At 44.2% G+C, this 25,055-nt stretch overlaps 1 protein-coding gene and 1 long non-coding RNA gene across 3 annotated transcripts; one reads left to right on the forward strand and one right to left on the reverse strand.

The window, feature by feature from the left end:
* Positions 1 to 3,137: 3,137 nt before the first annotated feature.
* LOC117074898 lies at positions 3,138 to 11,546 on the reverse strand. Its single transcript, XR_004433755.1, has 3 exons — positions 11,414 to 11,546; positions 7,396 to 7,516; positions 3,138 to 3,404 (listed from the first exon to the last, which is right to left on the reverse strand). It is a non-coding gene; the product is annotated as an uncharacterized LOC117074898 (long non-coding RNA).
* On the forward strand, positions 10,813 to 18,142 carry LAMTOR5 (late endosomal/lysosomal adaptor, MAPK and MTOR activator 5). Of its 2 annotated transcripts, none has more exons than XM_033196842.1 (4): positions 10,813 to 11,772; positions 12,972 to 13,033; positions 15,344 to 15,461; positions 17,807 to 18,142. In XM_033196842.1, the coding sequence occupies exons 1-4, from the start codon at positions 11,504 to 11,506 to the stop codon at positions 17,865 to 17,867; spliced, it is 510 nt and encodes a 169-aa protein (XP_033052733.1). In that variant the 5' UTR covers positions 10,813 to 11,503; the 3' UTR covers positions 17,868 to 18,142. The 2 variants fall into 2 exon arrangements, with proteins under 2 accessions (XP_033052733.1, XP_033052734.1); XM_033196843.1 differs by lacking the exon at positions 17,807 to 18,142 and adding an exon at positions 16,599 to 16,906.
* The last annotated feature ends 6,913 nt before the right edge of the window (positions 18,143 to 25,055 follow it).

Genomic DNA, 25,055 nt, shown 5'->3' on the forward strand with positions numbered 1-25,055 from the left:
AGACCCAAGACAGTGAACATTTTCAAATTCTACGACCTTGACCAGTTAGTTGACCTCTCCAGACCTCGGTTACTTCATTCACAAAATGGGGCTAGAGTCATGGAATGACTGTGAGATTAAATAAGACAATGTGTATGAATGTGTGAAAGTTGTCAGAATCAAAATGGAATCACTAACAAGAAACCCCTGATAAACAGAGCCAGGGAAGGCCCTGAAGAGAGCATTCTCATGCTTGTATGCCTGGTAACAAAAGCTATCACAAAAGATCGCAAAAGCCACAACCTCCTACAAAGGCCATTACAACCTTACTCAAAAAAGACTTCTGCAAAGTCATCCGCCCAGCAATTGCCTGTCCAACCTTGGACTGGCATCACCCTTGTTATTGATCTTTATAGCCAAGGATGACTATTTCAAAACAATTATGTAATCCTCTTCATTTTGTCCATTAAAAACCTTTGTCTTGCTCTACCTCCCTGAATACATGCATTACTAAGGCAGGCATATTCCTATGCAATGCTCTATTCCCAAATAAATATTTTTTTCTTTTATAGAGACTCTCTTTATTTGTTATTTAGGTTGACAATGGATCTGCTTTGTAAATGTTGATTTTTCATCTTTAAGTACCAGAGTAAACGCAATGTTCTTGAATGACGTGCTGATCAAACTTACAGATATTAAACTGAGGCATGGAGAGAGGTGGCATCCATAGCAGTCAAGTAAATCAGAAAGTGCTGCCTTTGCTGCTGTTGACCGTTGTGATTACCCCAGTTTCTGCTGCCTCCTTGGGAGCTGGAATAATGCACAGGTGAAGGGTTGGAGAGGGTCAGTTTCCTATGAGATTTCCAAAGGGAATGCCTTCACTAATGAAACAGTCATTCACTGAACACCTTCTATGAGGCAGATGCTTTTCTAGGCACCATGAAGGGTAAAGACAAGACACTGAAGTTTTAAAAAGGCCTTGATTCTGGCCAGGCATGGTGGCTCATGCCTGCAATCCCAGCACTTTGGGAGGCGAGGCAGGTGGATTACCTGAGGTCGGGAGTTCGAGACCAGCCTGACCAACATGGAGAAACCCCGTCTCTACTAAAAATGCAAAAAAGTTAGCAGGGTGTGGTGGCGCGTGCCTGTAATTCCAGCTACTCGAGAGGCTGAGGCAGGAGAATCCCTTGAACCTGGGAGGTGGAGGTTGCGGTGAGCCGAGATTATGCCACTGTACTCTAGCCTGGGCAACAAGAGTGAAACTCCATCTCAAAAAAAAAAAAGAGCCCGGGCATGGTGGCTCATGGTAATCCCAGCACTTTGGGAGGCCGAGGTGGGTAGATCATGAGGTTAGGAGTTCAAGACCAGCCTGGCCAAGATGGTGAAACCCTGTTTCTATTTTAAAAAATACAAAAATTAGCCAGGCATGGTGGCACACGCCTGTAGTCCCAGCTACTTGGGAGGCTGAGGCAGGAGAATCGCTTGAACCCGGGAGGCGGAGGTTGTGGTGAGCTGAGATCGTGCCATTGCACTCCAGCCTGGGTGACAAGAGCGAAACTCCACCTAAAATTAAAAAAAGAAAAGAAAGAAAGAAAAAAGAAAAAGGCCTTGATTCTGAGGTTTGGTGCTTCACTATTCATCCTCCTTCCTCTCCCTCTCTCTTTATCCCGCCCAGGAGAGCTCTGTCCCTAAAAGGAATGGGGAAAGACAGATGCCTACCCTATTCAAGTCCTCTCCTAGAATTTGGTACCCATCAGCCAGCCTTGGTGGCTCATATCTGTAATCCCAGAAGTTTGGGAGGCTGAAGCAGGAGGATTGCTTGAAGCCAGGAGTTTGAGACCAGCCTGGGCAACAGACTGAGACCCCATCTCTACAAAAAAAAAAAAAAAATTTAAAAAGAACATGTTTCCTGGAAACAGTAGTGCAGGCCCCAAGCTCCGGGCAGGGTCATGCATGGAAGCTGCTATTGGTAATGATCATTGATCTGAAAAGTTTCTCTTACCCAAAATTCAAACTGGGTTTTTTTTCATTATCTCTAGCTTATTAACTATACAGAGCACAAACTCCTTGAGTGAGGAAGCCCTGTCTGAATTATTATTGCTATCAGCATAGAATTTGGCACAGTAGGGGTAAGGGATCCATAAAGAAATGGAACTGCGGATCTACAGTGAGGCCACAACATGAAGCTGGCACACGTGCAGACTCCGAGATCCTTTATGATGACCCTGATCTCTAGGAGCACAAAGTGCTCCCAAATTCTATATTAGACTAGGCTTATGCAGGAGAGAGGTAGAATCCACCTCTCCCCTTTGCCAAGGAGTGGAATGCTGCCCAATAAAGTTGCTCGGAGACATTATGGAAGAGGCTGTGGTGTCAATCCCTCCACAGGGATTCTTGCTTTGCATGAGAGAGAACTCAGGTAGGACATTCACACTCAGAGGTGTCCTACTCTAAGTCTAAGCTTCTAGAGACAAAGCTTCAAATCACGCATGAGGAAAATGCCCCTGCGGGGTCTCAAATGCTGGGAGCAAGAGTTCTCCCTCGTGCAAAGCAAGAATCCCTCTGGATGCTTTCATGCTGCTCACCCGCTTTTGAATAGCTTTGCTATGTGCGGGCCACTTTCAAGACCATTACAGAGAGCAGAGCATTTTCTCTCCAGCCTCCTTTACAACTAAAGCCAGGTATGTGATCCAGGCTCCATGACTACTGGGAAGGGCAGCAGCGGAGGTATCTGACTTCAGGGGAAGCAGTAATTGCAGGGTTACGTTCCTCCTGCAGAGGGGCCTTGGTACTGCTGGCAATTATGTGTGTGTAGTCACACCAGGAACAGGAGCGGCAGGGGCATTTTCCTCATGTATGATTTGAAGCTTTGTCACTAGAAACTTAGACTGAGCTCTACAGTCCTCCCAATTCCACAAGCTACCCAATATCTTTTAATTCACTTCCTTTCCTATTCTTTAAACCAGAGTCAGCTTCTGTTGCTTGCACCTGAGAATGCTGAAGGCATTCTAATCCAAATTTGCCTCAGCTGTCATTTCTTGAGATCCTAATTACAACAGCTTTCATTTGTTCGGTGCTTACAATGGTGCCGGGAACTGTGCTAGGAGCTTTATATCGCATTGTTTCATGAAATTCTCATAATGACGCTGCAAGGTAAGTACAGTTTATGGTGAATTTATCTTCCCATTTATAGTGGGGAAAAACTGAGGTATCAAGGCATCAGAGGATTTGTCCAGGGGCTTACAAGAGGACACTAAAGTGTTGGGATGGTAGACAAGTTCTTGGATTCCAAGGGAGATTGTGGGAGTCCAGAAGAAATCTTTGTGCTCTGCTGTCCATGCTGGGGCAGGCAGAACTCTAAGCAGGTCATTTTGTCTCCATGACATTCTCTTCTCTGAGGTAAGAATCAGTAACACCCTTCTAATCTGGAGATGGTGAAATACAGACAAAAATATTTTACTGTCCAAGAAGGATTTTTCCAGGACAACAGCAGAGATAGCTGACAATGGTACATATTGTTACCCCACAAATAGGGTCTCTGAAACCCACTGGGGAACACGGGGTGGAAATGGATGCAGAGCAAAAGAAGCTGCAAGCCTGAGTTTGACTAAAAGCCTCAGTGCACAGTCCTGCATCACAAATACGTTTTAATACAGGTAATTTCTTTTCCATTCATTTGTAAGCACTTATTTAATTTACCCAATTCCAAGGCCAATAAATCTTGGCATTAAGGCTAATTTGATGTATATGCTGACAGTCTAATTAAGGATAGGGTATTTTATCAGCTCCTCTAAATTTTCATTTCTCTGGTCTATGATTTTTTATACTGGGTTGATCTTTTTTTTATTCATAAGGGCTTCATACCCATTTGTCATGGCTGCATTAACTGGGCATCTAATGAAGACTTGGATATGAAAGTCTGCATCTCATTTATCTTCTGTAGCAGAATTAATAAAGCAGCAGGAAAATAGTTTCCTGTACTGGAACTTCTTTAGCCCATCCTGAGTCATCTAAAATGTATTTTGCTTGTATTTTCCAGAATTCGGGCTCAGCTCTAAACTTTAGGAGACAGTGTCCAGCTTCAACTTCTATCCACTGACAGGCCTTACATACCCTACTTCCTGCCCCACCTATGACTCTGACGTCGAGTAATCAAGTGAAAATGAGGTCGTTAGGGTGGGCCTCTTCTGCTTGGAAAGGCTTGAACTGGAATGGCTGGGAGGTGATTTTCCCACTCATCCCCTCTACCCACATTTATTGAGCTTCTTCTGTAGGTCAAGCTCAGAGATAATAAAACAGACTCAAGAAGGTCACGGTCAAACAAGTCATGACACCACTGTTGGCCAATGTCCAGTGAAAGAAATATATCTTGGCCAAAGTTCAAGGTTGGGAGCAAGCTGGAAAGATCATTTGCTCTATCCTTTTGCCTTGGGGAGGGTGACCCTCCCAACCAGTGCTTCTATTATTGAAGGGCTGCCAAAAGTCTGTGATACTTTTGACTTTTAGACTTTATGGGTATATGAGCACATACATCCACAAAGGTTTCCTAGGGCTGCCATAACAAACTGGGTGTCCTAACCAACATGAATTTATTGTCTCACAGTGCTAGAGGGGAACAGTCCAAAATCAAGCTGTCAGCGAGGTTGCTTCCTTCTGAGGGCTGTTAGGGAAGGATCTGTTCCAGGCCTTGGCTATAGATGACTATTTGTTCTTTATGTCTCCTCACACCGTCTTCCCTTTATGTACGTCTGTGTCCACATTTCCCCTTTTCATGAGGATACCAGCCATACTGGACTAAGGCCCACCCTAACTACCTCATTTCACCTGATTACTCTGCAAAAGTCCTATCTCCACATTCGGAGGTACTGGGGCTTAGAACTTTGACCCAGGAATTTTGGGGAGGCATAATTCAACCCATAAAATGAGTCTCTCTGAAGCTGGTTTAACTAAAGCTCTAAGACGGCCTCTTGTAGTACAGTATAGCTGGAACACCAGAAAGAAATTTAAGAATCAGAAGTTAAAGGTCCAAATTAGCCCCTTCCCCTCTCTGAGCCTCAGATTTCTTCTCTGTAGAATAAGAGATCTGGACTGGGCCTGCTAAATCCCCTCACAGTTCTCGGGTTGTGTGGTTGATGAAGTGATAGAAATTGAAGCAGTGTCGTGGGGAGGTTAATGGTCAGGCTCCACCACTTACAAGCACGGTGATCTTCAGCAAATATTTATCTTCTGAGCCTCAGGGTTTTGTTTTGTTTTTTAGCTGTAAAAGGGGGATAGTGATGTTAGCTACTTCAAAAATGATGTGAGGACCAAGAGGCCCTCTGAATTGCCTGGCACGCCATTGTCACCCCATGTACATGAACTGCTGATGATATTACTACCAATCGCTATTAGGAGTCAGGCTTTGAATCTATACCTCAGCTCTCAGATGGTGTCCACTATTAGAAGGCAGGGCTGTGTCCCCAACCTGTTCTGCATCAGGGTCCTGTGCTGCAGCATGAATGCAGTAAGATGCTTTTGCCAGCAAGACTCTCATGATCCTTGTGACGGGCCTGTCCTCATTTCCACCTTATGCAAATTATACCTTATTCCATTCTAGCCCAGCTCCTTCACATTCATATTAGGATTAGGACTAGAATTTCAAATGACTTTTTTTCTTGCTGTATTTTATCATTTTTATGCTATAGAAAAATCTAATAAAAAGAATAAAATATACTGATCTAATTTAACATAGCTTTATAAAGCAGGTCTGTAAATCTAGCCCTGCAATTGCAGCAGGATAATTTAGGAATCGGAGAGACTGAGGGGTTGAGGAGGATATATATTATTTATTATTTAGGCGCACCAAGCCAGTCAGATTAACATCCAATGGACTGAGCCCCAAACAAAGAGTCAGGTTACCTTTTAAGCATGTCATGGGGCAGTAGGAGATCTGTGCAGGGGAAAGCATATTACAGAAGCAAGAAACAGTCATTCATTTGAGACATGCATTACATTATTTCTTACTTTTCAAGGAAAAACATGTTTTATGACTGGAGTTTATCTGTCTAGTGACCTTGTAGCTGCACAGCTAGGGAAACAGGGTTTTCACAATGCCTGGGAAAGGGAGAGATAAGGCTCACTAGCCACAGACAGAAAAACAGGCAGTTAATTTTTAAAGGATTCCACCTCTTTCTCTTTCTCAGGGGGATTTTTTTTTTTACATACAACTGAGTTTTTGCTTACACATTTTTAATTTCTTTTAAGTCCTGTTTCACAGTCCCCCTCTCCTATAAATGCTAGACCACTTGAGGTCTGTGCCAATCATTTGGCTTCACTGAACTATTAGTTATTCTCTCAGATGTGTCCTCACCTAGATTATAAGCAACTTGAGGAAACAAACAGGTCTTCTTACTCAGATTTAACAAAACTTATTGACTTCCACAATGCACCAGCCCCTCTTACATAAAGTATCTCATATAATCCTCCCCGCAACCTGATGAGGCAGGTAATGGTACCCCCACATCAAAAATGAGCCCTGTGAGGCTCAAAGTTCCCATGGATAGTCAGGGGCCAAGCCAGGATCCCAATTTACATCTGACTTCAAGGCCACCTAGCATAATGCTATCCTTACCCATGCTCTGCCAGCTCTACAGACCCGTGGATTCCTTTCCCTCACCCCAGAACCTTCCGAGTAGGGTTTTCTGTGGCCTTGGTGCCCCCTGGTGGCACAAGAGGACTCATTCCACTGAAAGCCCGTGACCCTGAGCATTATGAGAGTGAGTCACAGCCCAGTGTGGCCAGCCCTGGGGTAGCAGAGCCCTCTGTACCCAGAGGAAAGCTAGCCTTTCTACCAGAGCTGTGCTTCTTAAACAGATCCTCAAGAGGATTCTGCTTCTGACGGGTCAAGAAAAGGAGTTAGGGTCCCCTGGGCCAGCAGCAGTGAGATGGCAGGCAGGGTCTGTGTTTCCCTCTCTACTTATCCCCCACTTCCCATCAGGACATGTGGGTTTGGGTATTCTCTGCTGGACCCTCCTGGGATTTTTTTTTTTTTTTTTTTTTTGAGATGGAGTCTCGCTCTGTCGCCCAGGCTGGAGTGCAGTGGCCGGATCTCAGCTCACTGCAAGCTCCACCTCCCGGGTTCACGCCATTCTCCTGCCTCAGCCTCCCAAGTAGCTGGGACTACAGGCGCCTGCCACCTCGCCCGGCTAGTTTTTTGTATTTTTTAGTAGAGATGGGGGTTTCACCGTGTTAGCCAGGATGGTCTTGATCTCCTGACCTCGTGATCCGCCCGTCTCAGCCTCCCAAAGTGCTGGGATTACAGGCTTGAGCCACCGCGCCCGGCCCTCCTGGCATTTTAACTTTCCAAGAGCTCACTTATGAAAGAGGGGAGAAAGAAGAGGAGAAGGTGGTTAAAGTTCAGGACCTAAATTTCTTTACCTTAGAGTAAAAGTAACCATAGAGCTCCTTTCCCAAAAGACATCAAGACTCTTCGATCAATCTTTATTGAATTTTTATCATGCTCTATTGCACTAGCAATGCAGAGACGAAGACACTCTTCCTGTCTATGAAAAGTAAACATAAGGGCTGGGTGCTGTAGCTCATGTCTGTAATCCCAGCATTTTGTGAGATCAAGGAGAGCAGACTGCTTAAGCCCAGGAGTTCAAGACCAGCCTGGCAACGTGGCAAAACCCCATCTCTACAAAAAATACAAAAAAAAATAGCCAAGTGTGGTGTACACCTGTAGTCCCAGCTACTCGGGAGGCTGAATCACGAGCTCAGGAGGCAGAGGTTGCAGTGAGCCAAGATTGTGCCACTGCACTACAGCCTGAGTGACAGAGTAAGACCCTGCCTCAAAAAGAAAAAAAAAAGAAGTAAAAAGAGAAAAGAATGAACTTTTTCAAAAGTAAACATAAAAAAGTTACAATACAATGAAACAAATGCTCTAATATGGATGTCATGGAACTTTTTCTGTCATCCCAGAAATGGTTGCTGGCCCTCAAAACTAAGAACAAAGAATTGTTAAATACCCCACAAGCTAAAGAAAGCAGAAAACAATTAAGGGTCAGATACTTTCTCCAACCATCACTCCAGCCCCTAGCACTTGCCTAATTTATATATGCTATTCCTCTCCCCCTGCCTCCCTGCACAGGGACAAGAGAGCAGCAGGGGCAAGAGAGCAGCACGGCAGAGAAAGAGCGGGTGGTAAGGAGTAGCCTGCTCTCTCACCTCCCATGTGGCAAGGACACGTGAGCCAGCTATCATCCTCTTCCTACTTGATTTCCCTTAAAAGGTCTTCCTTATACCTTAAAAAGTAATCACTAGCCTTTCTGAGAATCCTTTTTTTTTTTTTTTTTTTTTTGAGACGGGTCTCATTCTGTTCCCCAGGCTGGAGTGCAGTTGTGCAATCTCAGCTCACTGCAGCCTCCACCTCCCGGCCTTGAGTGATCATCCCACGTCACACAAAGTACTTGAGACCACAGGTGCGCATCACCCTGCCCAGCTAATTTTTGTGTTTTTGTAGAGACAGGGTCTCCCCACATTGGCTAGGCTGGTCTCAAACTCCTGGCTTCAAGCTATCCACCCACCTAGGCCTCCCGAAGTGCTGGGATTACAGGCATAAAACCACCATACCTGGCCTGAAAACCACCATACCTGGCCCAGAGAATCCTTTAATCACTGGTCTAACTTTGAGATAATTTGAGATACCCTGGGGCTACACTGGCCAATACTGTGGCCACTAGCCACGAGTGGCTACTGAGCACTTGAAATATGGCTGGTCTGAATTGAAATGTGCTGCTAACTGAAAAATATACCCTGGATTTTGAAAATAGTACAGGAGAAAAAATGTAAAATATTAGTATTTTATCAATCACAAATTGAAATAACATTTTGAATATATTGTTTGAATAAATAAAATGTTATTAAAATTAATTTCATCTGTTTTACTTTGTTTTGAGAGAGTCTCACACTGTTGCACAGCCTGGACTGCTGTGGCTCAATCTCGGCTCACTGCAACCTCCATCTCCTGGGTTCAAGCAATCCTCCTGCCTCAGCCTCCTGAGTAGCTGGGACTACAGGTACGCACCACCACGCCCAGTTAATTTTTGTATTTTTAGTAGAGATGGGGTTTCGACATGTTGGCCAGGCTGGTCTCAAACTCCTGACCTCAAGTGATCCACACACCTCAGCCTCCTAAAGTGCTAGGATTATAGGCGTGAGCCACTGTGCCCTGCCCTGTTTTACTTTTTTTAATGTGGCTACCAGACTATATTGCCCAGGCTGGACTTGAACTCCTGGGCTCAAGGGATCCTCCTGCCTCGGCCTCCTGAGTAGCTGGGATTATAGGCACGTGCCACTGCACCAGGCAGTACTTACATTTTCTAATGCTAAGTTTTAAACTGCTTTTTCTAAAACTAATATGGCCCATACTGTGTTACCCCTAACAACACGAATAATTTCTCTACAGCAGGAGTCCAAGACCCCTGAATTATAACATTCAAACTGGAATTTTGGCTGGGCACAATGGCTCACGCCTATAATCCCAGCATTTTGGGAGGCCGAGGTGGGCGGATCACTTGAAGTCAGGAGTTTGAGACCAGCCTGGCCAACACGGTGAAACCCCATCTCTACTAAAAGTACAAAAATTAGCTGGGTGTGGTGGCAGATGCCTGTAATCCCAGCTACTCAGGAGGCTGAGGCAGAAGAATCGCTTGAACCAGGAGGCAGAGGTTGCAGTGAGCTGAGATGGCGCCACTGCACGCCAGCCTGGGCGACAGAGAACAGACTGGAATTTTAAGGAAGCTGCAAGTTTTACTATGACAGCTGAGGAATAAAAAGGGACTCTGAATGCCAGTGCCGGGTATTGGACTCTGGTTCAATACCAGAGTCTGGTATCTTCCGATCTGGCAGCTGGGAACCAGACTGGAAGGTAGGCTGTGAGTAAAAAGCTGGAGGTGAGAGAGTCGGAAGAAACTTAGCACAAGGAATGATCCATGGAGGGAGTGAAGCTTACCAATTTGAATGTAAATTAGCACCACTTTTTCGGGAGGCAATTTGTAAGTATGTATCAAAAGTCTTAAAAAATGACCATGTCCTTTAACCCAGTCATTCAATTTCTAGTAACTTATAAGGAAATTTTAAAACTGCACAAATATTTAGCTATGAGGATATTCAACCAGCACTGTAATAGCTAAAACAAAAAACAAACAAAAGCAAAAAAAAAAAAAAAGTCCAAGTATAGTGGCTGGCCTGCAATCTCAGCACTTTGGGAGGCCAAGGAGGGAGGGTCACTTGAGACTGGACTACACACTGAGACCCCATCTCTACAAATTGTTTTTTTAATTAGCTAGGTGTGGTGGTGCGTTCCTGTAGTCCTAGCTTCTTGGGAGGCTGAGGTGGGAAGATCACTTGAACCTAGGAGGCTGAGGCTGGACTAAGCCATGATAGTGCCACTGCACTCCAACCTTAATCCACAATTAAGATACAGCTATAAAATGGAATATTTTTCAACAATTACAAAGGATGTAAGTGAAAACTTGACATGGAAAGACATTTATTCTAAACTCTGTAAAGAAGGCCAGCTACAGAATTGTCCTCCAGTATGTATGTCAATTTTGCTTACAAAAGAAAAAAGAAACAAAACATGCTGGGCATGGTGACTCAGCCTGCAATCACATTTTGGGAGGCTAGAGTGGGAGGACTATTGAGGCAAGGAGTTTAAGACCAGCCCGGACAACACAGCGAGACCCCCATCTCTACAAAAAATGTAAAAATTAGCCAGGCATGATGGCTCGAGGCTGTGGTCCTATCCAGTTGAAAGGCTGAGAGGGGAGGATAGCTTGAACCCAGGACGTCAAGGTTGTAATGAGCTATAATTGTTCTACTGCACTACAGCCTGGGTGACAGCACAAGACCCTGTGCACCCAAAAAAAACTTTTTAAAGGCAAACGAAAAAACATTAAAAGTACACATTTGCAAAGACAACTATCTGAAAGGATATTCTCCAAGGGGTTAAAAGTCATCTGTGGACAGTGGGGCCATAGGTGTTTTCCTTTCTTTATTTTTACCAGCTTTATAATTAATTTTTTAAAGTTATTTTTAAATAGTCCTACCCAGTCTTCCTTACAAGTTAGGACCCAAATGCCACTCTCTTCCCCTAAACGGTCCTGAGTCCCCTCACCATAATAAGCACCAATGTCTTCGTTAAAATCCCGACACTTTGCCAACACTCAGTTCGGGAGTTGAACCTTGCTCCATCTGGTCCTTTAGTCCCTGTGTGCGTCTTTCCCCCTACGAGCCTACTGAGCCCCTCCCAGAGGTCCCGCGTCTTCCCCGTACTTGCCCCACAGGCTAGATCAGACCCTGTCTGACCCCTGGGTTATTGTAAAACTTTAAGATCTGTCCCCTAGGTCTCGGAGTAGGTTGAAGTCGAGTCCAAAGGTTAAAAAACACTGACACAAAATGCCAGGCCACGAACTGAGACACTAAGGCCCGGCTGCAGACCTCTCTCCCTAGAGGGGAATAATCCCTCCGGGCCGGTTCCGCCATGGAGCCAAGAGCAAGTCACCGCGCCAGCAGCCCAAGCCTTCACCTTCCTCTGTGCGGCGGAAGCGCAGCGATGTTTTCCAGTAAAGAACGCGGCCGTTGCACCGTGATCAATTTTGTCCCTTTGGAGGCGCCGTTAGGGTCCACGCCCCGCTCGCGTCAAGTGACTGAGGACTGTGCTGGAGAAGGACGTGCCGTGCCGCTGGGTTCTGGGTCAGGGTGGTCGGTGGGTGGGATGGAGGCGACCTTGGAGCAGCACTTGGAAGACACGTGAGTAGTGCGCCCTTCGGCCTGTGCTGAGGTCGCGGCGGAGGAACTTGAGCGGGACGAAAGGCGCGAGCTGCGAGTGCCGGCCAGGGCGTCTCGGAGAGTCTCGCGACCCCTGGGACACGGGATGAGGGGACTAAGCCCTACCCAAGGGTCGCAGGGCGGGGCAGGTGACCCGGAATTAAAATCCTGCCGAGCAGCGCACATTCCCTCTTGAGCGGGTTTCCTGGGCCCAGGCCACATGCCAAAACTGCCAATCTCGTTGTTGAAATCGTCTTTACGGTTAGGGTTGTTCCGCACGAGTTTTAGGAAACGGGTTGACTTTTGGGAAGATTGTGCCGGTTGTGCAGAGTCGAGCCCTGCGGTGTAAACAAACACGTTTCTCCTTGTGTGTAACCTATCAGTAACTTGGTGCTTAAGTAGATAAAAATCATCCTTTAAATTTTTCGAACGAGCAGTATCTATGTAAAATTCAAAACTGGAAAAGTATAAAGGGTACAGAGAGACACCTGCCTACCACCGATGCCCCTCAGCTTCCACTTACCCTCCAGGAGGTAACTTAAGAGTTTTTCAACAGCTGTTTTAAATGAGTTAGTACTAAAACATGCATTTTTTAACAAGAGTGAAAGCATCCTAGATGTTTTTCACGCAGTGTTTGTGGCCCTGCAGAACTCAGCAGTACACATTTTTATCTCTCATCAGAGAGAAACTAGTTTATTTAAATTAATTAGAACACTTTTCTTTTTTTTTTTGAGACGGAGTTTCGCTCTTGTTTCTCAAGCTGGAGCGCAATGGCGTGATCTCGGCTCACCGCAACCTCCGCCTCCGGGGGTTCAAGCGATTATCCTGCCTCAGCCTCCGGAGTAGCTGAGATTACAGTCATGCGCCACCACGCCCGGCTAATTTTGTATTTTTAGTAGAGACGGGGGTTTCTCCATGTTGGTCAGGCTGGTCTTGAACTACGACCTCAGGTGATCCATCCACCTCGGCCTCCCAAAGTGCTGGGATTACAGGCGTGAGCCACCGCGCCCGGCCCTAGAACTTAATTTTTTTCTTAAGGTGTGACAATGAAAAAAGATTGAGAAACATTGATTTAAAGCACTTAAAGAATGCCTGGTACATAGAACACCTGTATGTTGATATTTATTTAAATCCTTTTTCTCCCATTATGTACTTCAACTCTCTTGCGTTCCTGGAATTAGAATGAAGAATCCCTCCATTGTTGGAGTCCTGTGCACAGATTCACAAGGACTTAATCTGGGTTGTAAGTATCTCTCATACCAACCATTTGGTGAATTGCACAGCATCTGATGTTGACTTGGAGCCTAGCGTGCTATTATTTTCTAGCTTTTATTTCCTGTTACCTTGCCAGTTCTTTCTGCATTTGAGAGTAGAGATTATCTCCAAATAACAGTATCAGAAAATTGAAACTTTTCAGTTGGTATTTATGAAGGAAGATGTTCCTTGCAGTCCTATAGCAATAAATAGTTGTCTCTACTAAAAATAATATTTGAATCATTTTAAATTGAGTCTAGAAAGGACTTCAGATAACGACGGCTGTTAACCATTTATTGAGTGTATTCCATATGCTGAGACTGCTAGGTTCTAAATACATTATCTTTAATTTTCACAACAACCCTGCAAGGTGGGTGATGTACTATTTTTAAGCTCAACTACACTAAACAAGAAGTGAATAGGCAGTAAAATGGGGTTTCATTGTTGGACATACCTGGTCTCAACCCCTTGCTCTTTCATTTGCTAGTAGTGTGAACATGGACCAAAAAACTACCATTTAGGGCTTCATTTTCTTCACTGGGTTGTTATTTAATAATGGTAATAATCATAGGATTATATTTATTGAGCTCTTATGTGCCAAGTACCATTGTAAGTGCTTTACATATACTCTTATTCCTCATAACAACCCAGTGGGGTAGAAAAAGAAATTGAGGGGCCAGGTGCAGTGGCTCACGCTTGTAATCCCAGTACTTTGGGAGGCCAAGGCAGACACATAACTTGAGCCCAGGAGTTCAAGACCAGCCTGTGCAACACAGACCTCCCCATCTCTATTTAAAAATATATATATATATATAATATATATGTTTTTAAAATTTAAAAAAAGAGGCTGGGTGTGGTGGCTCACACCTGTAATCCCAGCACTTTGGGAGGCAGAGGCTGGTGGATCACCTGAGGTCAGGAGTTCGAGACTAGCCTGGCCAACATGGTGAAACCACATCTGTACTAAAAATGCAAAATAAATTAGCCAGGCATGGTAGCAGGTGCCAGTAATCCCAGCTACTCAGGAGGCTGAGGCAGAGAATCACTTGAACGTGGGAGGCAGAGGTTGCAGTGAGCCAAGACTGTACCATTGCTCTCTAGCCTGGATGACAAGAGCAAGACTCCATCTCAAAAAATAAAAATAAAAAAAAAGAAACTGAGACACAGAGGTTAAATAACTTGCCCAAGGTCATACAGCTGGTAAGTAGTTAAGCTAGGATTTTTGTCTGGCCCTGAGGCCTCTTAATCACAATATATATATATATATATATTTTTTTTTTTTTTTTTTTTTGAGACAAAGTCTTGCTCTGTCGCCCAGGCTAGAGTGTGGTGGCACAATCTTGGCTCACTGCAACCTCTGCTTCCCAGGTTCAAGCAATTCTCCTGCCTCAGCCTCCTGAGTAGCTGGGATTACAGGCATCTGCCACCACGCCCAGCTAATTTTTGTATTTTTAGTAGAGACAGGGTTTCACCATGTTGGCCAGGTTGGTCTCGAACTCTTTATCTCAGGTGATCCACCCACCTCAGCCTCCCAGAGTGCTGGGATTACAAGAATGAGCCACCACACCTGGCCTAATCACAATATTTTAAGGTTATATAATATGTATAAAATGCTTACATAGGCTGAGACATAATACTTAATAAATGGTAGCAATTACAGATGAGGAAATAAGTTTGGAAAGGTAAATAACTAAAGCCGTTAATTAGTGACAGGACTAGTAAATCTAAGACTTGTTGCTCCTAAGTCAGGAATGTGTAAAGCTCTGAATTTTTTCTGGAAGAGTAACTGAAAGAGGTAATCTGTGTAACTCAGTTATGTTTAACATGCACATCAGTCATTTGGGAGAAAAGGGTAAATTTTTGGAAGCATTTGCCAGGCTCACTAATGGAAAGACTGAAATTCAGGTATGGAAATCTAAAACTAAATGAGTTCCTTCAAGAAACCTTCAAGGCCCAAATGTCGACATCGGATCTGGTCAAAATGTTTTGTATAGTAATGGTACATCCATATGCTCTGCCATAGTGGCATGTCTGTTACCTGATTTGGTTTCAGGTACAGTTAAGTTTGTGTTGCCTTTGTATACAGAAATATATTGTGAAGTATACTTAGTAATTAATTTTTGTACCTAGAATTTATAGGTACTTTTGTACCCAAGATTTAGTTACTATAATATATACAGACTAATACAAACATTAATAAAAAGACAATTCTGTTGACATTTTAAAACAACCAGCTAGCTTATTCTAGCAGAAATACTCTATGAGCAATCAGGTGACATATATCATCTCTGTTTTCCAGGCCGTGGGACCCTGTCAGATGAGCATGCTGGAGTGATATCTGTTCTAGCCCAGCAAGCAGCTAAGCTAACCTCTGACCCCACTGATATTCCTGTGGTGTGTCTAGAATCAGATAATGGGTGAGTAGATTTCAACAGATCCTTTCCTTTTTGTTCAGAAAAATTCCTGGTAAAATTGGTGGGGGCCGGCCCTGTGTTCATCAGTGATTCCTCATTCAAACTACTTTGGGAAAAGTTCTTAATCTTTTGGACCACAGGAACAGACAAGTTGATCCCTAAAGCTAATGTGCTCTCAAGACACAATGCTATTTAAATGAAGAATAAGAATTGGCACAAACTATCAGTTTATCAACCAAAAGCAAGTAATAAATAGCACAAAGGAAAACTAATCCGAGAATAAAAACTACTTTTTTTTTTCTTTTTTTCTTTCTTTTTTTTTTTTTTTTTGAGGCAAGGTGTTGCCCTGGCACCAGGCTGGAGTACAGTGGTGTGATCATGGGTCACTGTGACCTCAACCCTTCTCAATCGCTCAGGCGATTCACCCAACTCAGCCTCCCGAGTTAGAGCTGACACTACAGGTGTGCACTACCACACCCAGCTAATTTTTCTATTTTTTGTAGAGAGGAGGTTTCACCATGTTTCCCAGGCTGGTCTCAAACTCCTGGGCTCCAGTGATTTGCCCACCTCAGCCTCCCAAAGTGCTGGGATTACAGGAATGAGTCACTGCACCCAGGCAAAAATTACTTCTAATAAAATTACTAAAGATATTCCAAGTGATGGTCCTCAGGATAATATGTGAAAAAACATATACAACTGCTACTATCACAGCTTTGTAAAAAGAAGAAACATACAGTCATGCATTGCTTAACAATGGGGATACATTCTGAGAAACGTGTCAGGCAGTTTTGTTGTATGAACATCATAGAGTGTACTTAAACAAACCTAGGTGGTATACCCTATTACACACCTAGGCTGTATTGCTCTTAGACTACAAAGATTTGTAGCCTAAATAATGTAGGCAGTTATAACAGTGGTATTTGTGTATCTAAACATAGAGAAGATACAGTAAAAATACGATATAGAGAAATTTTTTTAAAAGTATATCTGAATAGGGCACTTACCATGAACGGAGCTTGCAAGACTGGAAGTTGCTCTGAATGAGCCAATAAAACTTTTTGACCTTTATAATAACACTTAAAACAATTGTACAACTGCACAAAAATTCTTTTAATTTTTTTTTTTTCTTTCACTTTTTAGACTTTTGTTAAAAACAAAGAAGAAACACACATTAGCCTAGGCCTGCACAGGGTCAGGATCATCAATATCACTGTCTTCTACCTCCACATCTTCTCCCACTGGAAGGTCATCCAGGGCAGTAACATGCATGGAGTTGTCATCTCCTGTCTCCTGTAATGATGATACCTTCTGGAATACCTCCTAAAGGACCTGTCTGAGGCTGGTTTATAGTTAACCTTTTCTTAATAAGTAGGAGTAGTATACTCTAAAATAATTATAAAAAGTATGCCGGCCACAGTGGCTCACACCTGTAATCCCAGCACTTTGGGAGGCCAAGGTGGGCAGATCACTTGAGGTCAGGAGTTCGAGACCAGCCTAACCAACATGGTGAAACCCTGTCTCTACTAAAAATACGAAAGTTAGCCAGGCATGGTGGTGGGCACCTGTAAGCCTAGCTACTTGGGAGGCTGAGGCAGGAGAATTGCTTTAACTCGGGAACCAGTGCACTCCAACCTGGGCAACAGAGCAAGACTCCATCTCAAAAAAAAAAAAAAGTATAGTAAATACATAAACCATAGCATAGTCATTTATTATCAAGTGTTATGTACTGTATATAATTGTATGTGCTATACTTTTTATGACTGGCAGCACAATTTCACAATTTGTTTATACCAGCATTACCACAAACGTGAGTAGTGTGTTGTGCTGTGTGACGCTGGGACAGTTAAAAGGTCACTAGGCAATAGGAATTTTTCAGTTCCATTATAATCTTATGGGACTACCATCATATGTAGGGTACACTGTTGACTGAAGCATTGTTATGCAGCACATGACTGTATCATATACATGCAAAGAAAACAAGGACCAGGAAAGCCTTTTTTTTGTAGTTCCAGCTACTGAGGTGGCTGAAGCAGGAGGATTGCTTAGTCCAGGAGTTTGAGGCCAGCCTGGGCAACACAGCAAGACAGTGCCTAAAAAAACCAAAACAAAGAACCAGGGAAATATTAACAGTGGTTGTCTGTGTGTAGTAGGATTAAGAATTCATTTCGTGTTTATATGCTATACGTTTATGTATTTCCCAAATGTTTTGTTAATGTTTATTAGTTTTATACATAGAGAAACAATTACATTATTTTATACATTGTGTCCTAAACCAAACAACATCTTTAATCTTACAGTGAAGTACCACTGATAACATCTTACTGAATATTTTCTTCCTTGCATTTCAGGAACATTATGATCCAGAAACATGATGGCATCACAGTGGCAGTGCACAAAATGGCCTCTTGACACCTCATATCTGTTCTTCAGCAGCCTGTCACAGGAACTCAGTCCTACCTATGTTAATTACCTTATAGAACTACTAAAGTTCCAGTAGTTAGGCCATTGATTTAATGTGCATTGGGCACTTTTCTATTTATTTAAGAGTCAATTGCTTTCTAATGCTCTATGGACCGACTATCAAGATATTAGTAAGAAAGGATCATGTTTTGAAGCAGCAGGTCCAGGTCACTTTGTATATAGAATTTTGCTATATTCAATAAATCTGTTTGGAGGAAAATGGATCTTTTCTAGATTCTTTAAACTTAACCATTGGTTCTTTTTGTTCAGTTATCAAATTGTAATTGTTTTAAAAGGTCTTTGTTCTAAATTACTTGCTTTTGTTTAAGAAGCTTCCTGAAATACCTACATTCTCACAGGTACATCCATGGATCCCACCCCTGTGCAGTCAGAGATCTACATACAACTTTTAAACCCTCAATAGCCTACTGACTTAAACATTAACACTAGTTTTCTATGTTTCATATTTTTTTGGTTTGGTTTTTGTTTTTTTTTGTTTGGTAGACAGAGTCCTGCTCTGCTGCCAGGCTGGAGTGCAGTGGTGCGATCTCGGCTCATTGCAACCTCCGCCTCCCGGGTTCAAGCGATTCTTCTGCCTCAGCCTCCCAAGTAGTTGGGATTACAGGCATGTGACACCACACCTGGCTAATTTTTGTATTTTTAGTAGAGATGGGGTTTCACCATGTTGGCCAGGATCGTCTCGATCTCTTGACCTCATGATCCACCCGCCTCAACCTCCCAAAGTGCTGGGATTACAGGCAATGAGCCACCGCGCCTGGCTGTTTTATGTATTATATACTATATTCTTACAGTAAAGTAAGCTAGAGAAAAGAATGTTATTAAAACTATAAGGAAGATAATATATAATATTCATTAAGTAGAAGTGGATCGTTATAAAGGTCTTTGTATTTGTCATCTTCACAATGAGTAGTCTGAAAAGGAGGGTTTGTCTCACTGTCTCGGGTGGCAGAGGTGAAAGAAAATTCATGTGTAAGTGGATCCGTGTTGTTCAAGGATCAGCTGTACTATGTGGCAGGAACTCATTTAATTTTCCTTAATAACCCTATACAGTAGGTACTCTTATTTACCCTATCTTAGGTTTGTGTAACTAAGGCTATGAAATTACCAGAGTCATCATTTGGACTCAGGACTCCAACTCGGAGTCTGTACTCTTTTTTTGTTGTTGTTGAGACAGAGTCTAGCTCTGTCGCCCAGGCTGGAGTGCAATGGCATGATCTTGCTCACTGCAAGCTCTGCCTCCTAGGTTCATGCCATTCTCCTGCCTCCGCCTCCCCAGTAGCTGGGACTACAGGTGCCCACCACCACACCTGGCTCATTTTTTGTATTTTTATAGAGACGGGGTTTCACTGTTAGCCAGGATGATCTCAATCTCCTGACCTCATGATCTGCCTGCCTCGGCCTCCCAAAGTGCTAGGATTACAGGCGTGAGCCACCGCGCCCAGCTGAGTCTGTACTCTTTAACACCTAGACCACCAAATAGGACATGTTGGCTAGAAAATAAATTTTTACATTTGAAAAGTATAGGTCTGACTGGGTACAGTGACTCATACCTGTAATTCCAGCACTTTGAGAGGTCAAGGCAGGAGATGGCTTAAGCCAAGACCAGCCTGGGCAACATACTGTGACCCCATCTCTACAAAATAAGCTTTTTTTAATTAACCAGGCATGGTGGCATGGGCCTGTAGTCCCAGCTACTTGGGAGGCTGAGGCAGGAGGATCACTTGAGCCTAGAAGGTTAACGTTGATGATGTGCCACTGCACCCTAGCCTGGGTGACAGAGCAAGCCACTATCTCAAAAAAAAAAAAAAAGGTTCACTTCAACCTTTATAGTTTTCAACAACGGAATTGTGCACAAGCAGTCACAAAAGACTGATTCGTTGAACTTGAATGTCATTCTCTGTTGCTCTAGCAATTTAACATTTGACAGTGTAAAAACCTCCAGAATATTACTTATCCAAAAATATTAAGCATCTACAAATATAAGGTGCTATGTGAGAACAGCAAACATTTTAGTAAGACATAGCTCCAGCCCTTGAGCTTGTACTTTATTTATTTATTTATTTTTTTGAGACGGAGTCTTGCTCTGTCGCCCGGGCTGGAGTGCAGTGGCCGGATCTCGGCTCACTGCAAGTTCCGCCTCCCGGGTTTATGCCATTCTCCTGCCTCAGCCTCCGGAGTAGCTGGGACTACAGGCGCCCGCCACCTCGCCTGGCTAGTTTTTTGTATTTTTTAGTAGAGACGGGGTTTCACCGTGTTAGCCGCGATGGTCTCGATCTCCTGACCTCGTGATCCACCCGTCTCGGCCTCTCAAAGTGCTGGGATTACAGGCTTGAGCCACCGCGCCCGGCCTTGTACTTTTAATAGATGGGATATATATGTGTGGTCTTCACCATACTTATTAATAACTGACATACATGTTGTTTTATGTCTGACTTCCCTACTAGTGTACACAGTTTGAGGGCACAAGCTTTGTCTTTTTTTTTTTTTTTTTTTTGAGACAGTCTCGCTCTGTCACCCAGGCTGGAGTGCAGTGGCACAATCTCGGCTCACTGCAACCTCCGCCTCCCGGGTTTATGCCATTCTCCTGCCTCAGCCTCCGGAGTAGCTGGGACTACAGGCGCCCACCACCTCGCCTGGCTAGTTTTTTGTATTTTTTAGTAGAGACGGGGTTTCACCGTGTTAGCCGCGATGGTCTCGATCTCCTGACCTCGTGATCCACCCGTCTCGGCCTCTCAAAGTGCTGGGATTACAGGCTTGAGCCACCGCGCCCGGCCTTGTACTTTAATAGATGGGATATATATGTGTGGTCTTCACCATACTTATTAATAACCGACATACATGTTGTTTTATGTCTGACTTCCCTACTAGTGTACACAGTTTGAGGGCACAAGCTTTGTCTTTTTTTTTTTTTTTTTTTGAGACAGTCTCGCTCTGTCACCCAGGCTGGAGTGCAGTGGCACAATCTCGGCTCACTGCAACCTCCGCCTCCCGGGTTCAAGTGATTCTTGTTCCTCAGTCTCCCGAGTAGCTGGGACTACAGGCACACACCACCACGCCCAGCTACTTTTTGTATTTTTAGTAGAGATGGCGTTTTGCCATGTTGGGCCAGCTGGTCTCAAACTCTGGGCCTCAAACGATCCACCTGCCTCGGCCTTTCAAGTGCCAGATTTCAGGCATGAGCCCCCGCGCCCAACCACTTTGTCTTATTTACATATGTATCTTAAGCACCTAAAACAGTTCCTAGAACAGAGTAGGCACTGAATAATTGCTGAATAGATGAGTATATAACTAGTACAAGAAGTTTTCCTTATTTTTTTGTTTTTGAGACAGGGTCCTGCTCTATCACCTAGGCGCCTAGGCTAGAGTGCAGTGACACAATCTTGACTCACTGCAACCTCTGCTTTCCCAGGTGCAAGTGATTCTTGTGCCTCAGCCTCCCAAGTAGCTGGGGCTACAGGTGCACACCACCATGTCTGGCTAATTGTTGTATTTTTAGTAGAGACAGGGTTTTGTCATGTTGCCCAGGCTGGTCTTGAACTCCTGACCTCAAGCAATCCTCCCACCTCAGCCTCCCAAAGTGCTGGGGTTACAGGTGTGAGCAACCATGCCTAGTCCCACAAAAGAGTTCTGTAGTATGAACTGAGCCTCCAAAGATAGAATGAATGGATGCTTGCAGTAAAAGGAATATAGGGTTTCCAGGAAGAGGAAATGGCAGTGGTAAAGAGTGGATAAACCGCCGGGCGCGGTGGCTCAAGCCTGTAATCCCAGCACTTTGGGAGGCCGAGACGGGCAGATCGCGAGGTCAGGAGATCGAGACCATCCTGGCTAACACGGTGAAACCCCGTCTCTACTAAAAATACAAAAACTAGCCGGGCGAGGTGGCGGGCGCCTGTAGTCCCAGCTACTCAGGAGGCTGAGGCAGGAGAATGGCATAAACCCGGGAGGCAGAGCTTGCAGTGAGCTGAGATCTGGCCACTGCACTCCAGTCCGGGTGACAGAGCGAGACTCCGCCTCAAAAAAAAAAAAAAAAAAGAGTGGATAAACCAAAAGGAATATGTAATAGCAAATGCCTTAGTTTGGTCTGTGAGGTAGGAGGTGAAAAAGCTGAAAGGTAGGGTAGCTAACTCAAGGAAACTGAATATCTGCTTTTTAAGAAATCTAGGCTTTATCCTATTAGCAGATTGGATTTTGGAGCAGGTGAGAGTAAACGTGGAGCTTTAAGATTAATTTGTAGTGGCCAGGTGCCGTGACTCTCGCCTGTAATCCTAGCACTTTGGGAGGCCAAGGCGGGTGGATCACCTGAGGTCAGGAGTTCAAGACCAGCCTGCTCAACATGGTGAAACCCCATCTCTACTAAAAATATAAAAATTAGCCGGGTGTGGTGGCGAGCACCTACAATCCCAGCTACTTTGAGAGGTTGAGGCAGGAGAATCCCTTGAGCTTGGGAGGCGGAGGTTGTAGTGAGCCAAGATTGCACTGCTGTACTCCAGCCTGGGTGAGAGTGAGACTCCATCTCAAAGAAAAAAAAATAACTTGTAGAAAGAGCTCATTTTTTTCAAGGTGAGCTTCCTTTTGTTCATCTATGTATCTCCAGTTCCTAGCCCAAAGTAGTAACAGCCAATCTTTAGTGAGTTTTTGCCACATGCTAAGCAATTTACATTCATTTACCTCATTTAATCCTGAATCTTACAAGGTATTATCCCCATTTTAGAGAAGAAATAGGCTCCACAAGATCATTAGCTCAGGATCAAATTAAGAGACAAAAAAAGCAAATTAGGCCAGGTGTGGTAGCTCACGCCTGTAATCCCAGTACTTTGGGAGGCCAAGGAGGGCAGATCACCTGAGGTTGGGAGTTCAAGACCAGTCTGACCAATATGGAGAAACCCCATTTTTACTAAAAATACAAAATTAGCTGGGCATTGGTGGCACAGGCCTGTAAACCCAGCTACTCGGGAGGCTGAGGCAGGAGAATCGCTTGAACCCAGGAGCGGGAGGTTGCAGTGAGATCGCACCATTGCACTCCAGCCTGGGCAACAAAAGCAAAACACCATCTCAAAAAAAAAAAAAAAATTGGCAGAAAGGGAATAAAGGAGAATGAAGAATTAAAGATGAATTTTCTAGTCTAGGTGATAGAACTGGGTGCCTTAGAAATAAAAGCAGTGAACTCATTAACAGTGATAAGATGACGGGGTTTGATTTTAGATGCTGACAGGGCATCTTGGTGGTAATCCTTAATAGCAAGCATGTATGAGTGCTTGCTGTTTACCAGACACAATGCTAAACCTCCCCTAAGGAGTCTCTCATTGCATTTAAATGTTATTTATTTATTTGAAACAGAGTGTCACTCTGTCACCCAGGCTGGGGCGTGGTGGCACCATCTCAGCTCACTGCAACCTCTTCCTCCCAGGTTCAACCGCTTCTCGTGCCTCAGCGTCCCAAGTAGCTGGGATTACAGGCATTCACAACACCTGGCTAATTTTTGCATAGAGACAGGGTTTCACCATGTTGGCCAGGTTGGTTTCAAACTCCTGTCCTCAAGTGATTCACCCACCTTGGCCTCTCAAAGTGCCGGGATTATAGGTGTGAGCCACTATGAACAGCCTTCCATTGCATTTAGAATTAAAAAGTTGGCCGGGCGCGGTGGCTCAAGCCTGTAATCCCAGCACTTTGGGAGGCCGAGACGGGCGGATCAGGAGGTCAGGAGATCGAGACCCTCCTGGCTAACACGGTGAAACCCCGTCTCTACTAAAAAATACAAAAAAAAAACTAGCCGGGCGAGGTGGCGGGCGTCTGTAGTCCCAGCTACTCGGAGGCTGAGGCAGGAGAATGGCGTAAGCCCGGGAGGCGGAGCTTGCAGTGAGCTGAGAACCGGCCACTGCACTCCAGCCCGGGCGACAGAGCGAGACTCCGTCTCAAAAAAAAAAAAAAAAAAAAAAAAAAAGTTATGGCTGGGCACAGTGGTTCATGCCTGTAATCCTAGCACTCTGGGAAGCCGAGATGGGCAGATAACTTGAGGTCAGGAGTTCGAAACCAGCCTGGCCAACATGGTGAAACCCCATCTCTACTAAAATTCAAAAAAAAATTAGCCGGGTGTGGTGGTGCACATAATCGCAGCTACTCAGGAGGATGAGGCACAAGAATCACTTGAATCCAGGAGGCAGAGGTTGCAGTGAGATGAGATTGTGCCATTGCACTCCAGCCTGGGATGTGACTGAGTGAGACCCTGCCTCAAAAAAAAAAAAAAATAATAATAATTTAAACAGTTTTAGCTGTGACCTCCCAACCCCTGCATGATTTAGCCCCTGCTAACCCCTTGGGCCACATCTCATGCCACCCTGTGTCTACTATATAGCCCCCTCTGTCTGGCACAACATCTGGCACATAGAAAGCAACTGTTTTTATTGAATGAAATAAATGAACATATATTCTCATTTATTCTTCACAGCACCCTTTGAGGTAGGATATAATGTATCCAATTTATCAATGAAACATAAGACATGCTGGAAAGAGCTTAAGGCTGGAGAAGGCTTATTTTCTAGTCTGTACAGAGCCAAAACTGAAGTATGCTTCTATGAGGGAGTCCCGGGACACTTCTATAACAGTTAATTTTATGTGTCAGCTTGGCTGGGCTATGGGATGCTCAGGTATTTGGCTAAACATTATTTTGGGGTGCAACTGTGAAGGTGTTTCTGGATGAGATCAGCATTTGAATCAGTAGACTGAAGAAGACTGCCCTCCTCAGTGTGGGCGGAACTCATGCAATCCATTAAAGGCCTGACTAGAATAAAAGGCTAACAAAGAATTTCTCATTGTCTGACTGTCTTGTAGTTCAGACATCGGTCTTCTCCTGACTTTGGACTCAGACTCAGAATGGAACTTACACAAATGGCTCTCCTGGTTCTCAGGCCCTCTCAGACTAAAACTTATACCATCAGCACTTCTGGTTTTCAGGCTTCTGGACTCAGACTGGAACTACACCATCAACTCTCTTGATTGTCCCACTTGCTGACCAGAGTGCAGGCTTTTCAGTCTCCATAATCATGTGAGTCAATTCTCATAGTAAATCAACCTCAATATCTCCTCCCCCATCACTGGTTCTTGCTCTGGAGAATATTC

This window comes from Trachypithecus francoisi, unplaced genomic scaffold, assembly GCF_009764315.1.
Source record: "Trachypithecus francoisi isolate TF-2019V2 unplaced genomic scaffold, Tfra_2.0 Lachesis_group5, whole genome shotgun sequence".
Taxonomy (NCBI): Eukaryota; Metazoa; Chordata; class Mammalia; order Primates; family Cercopithecidae; genus Trachypithecus; species Trachypithecus francoisi.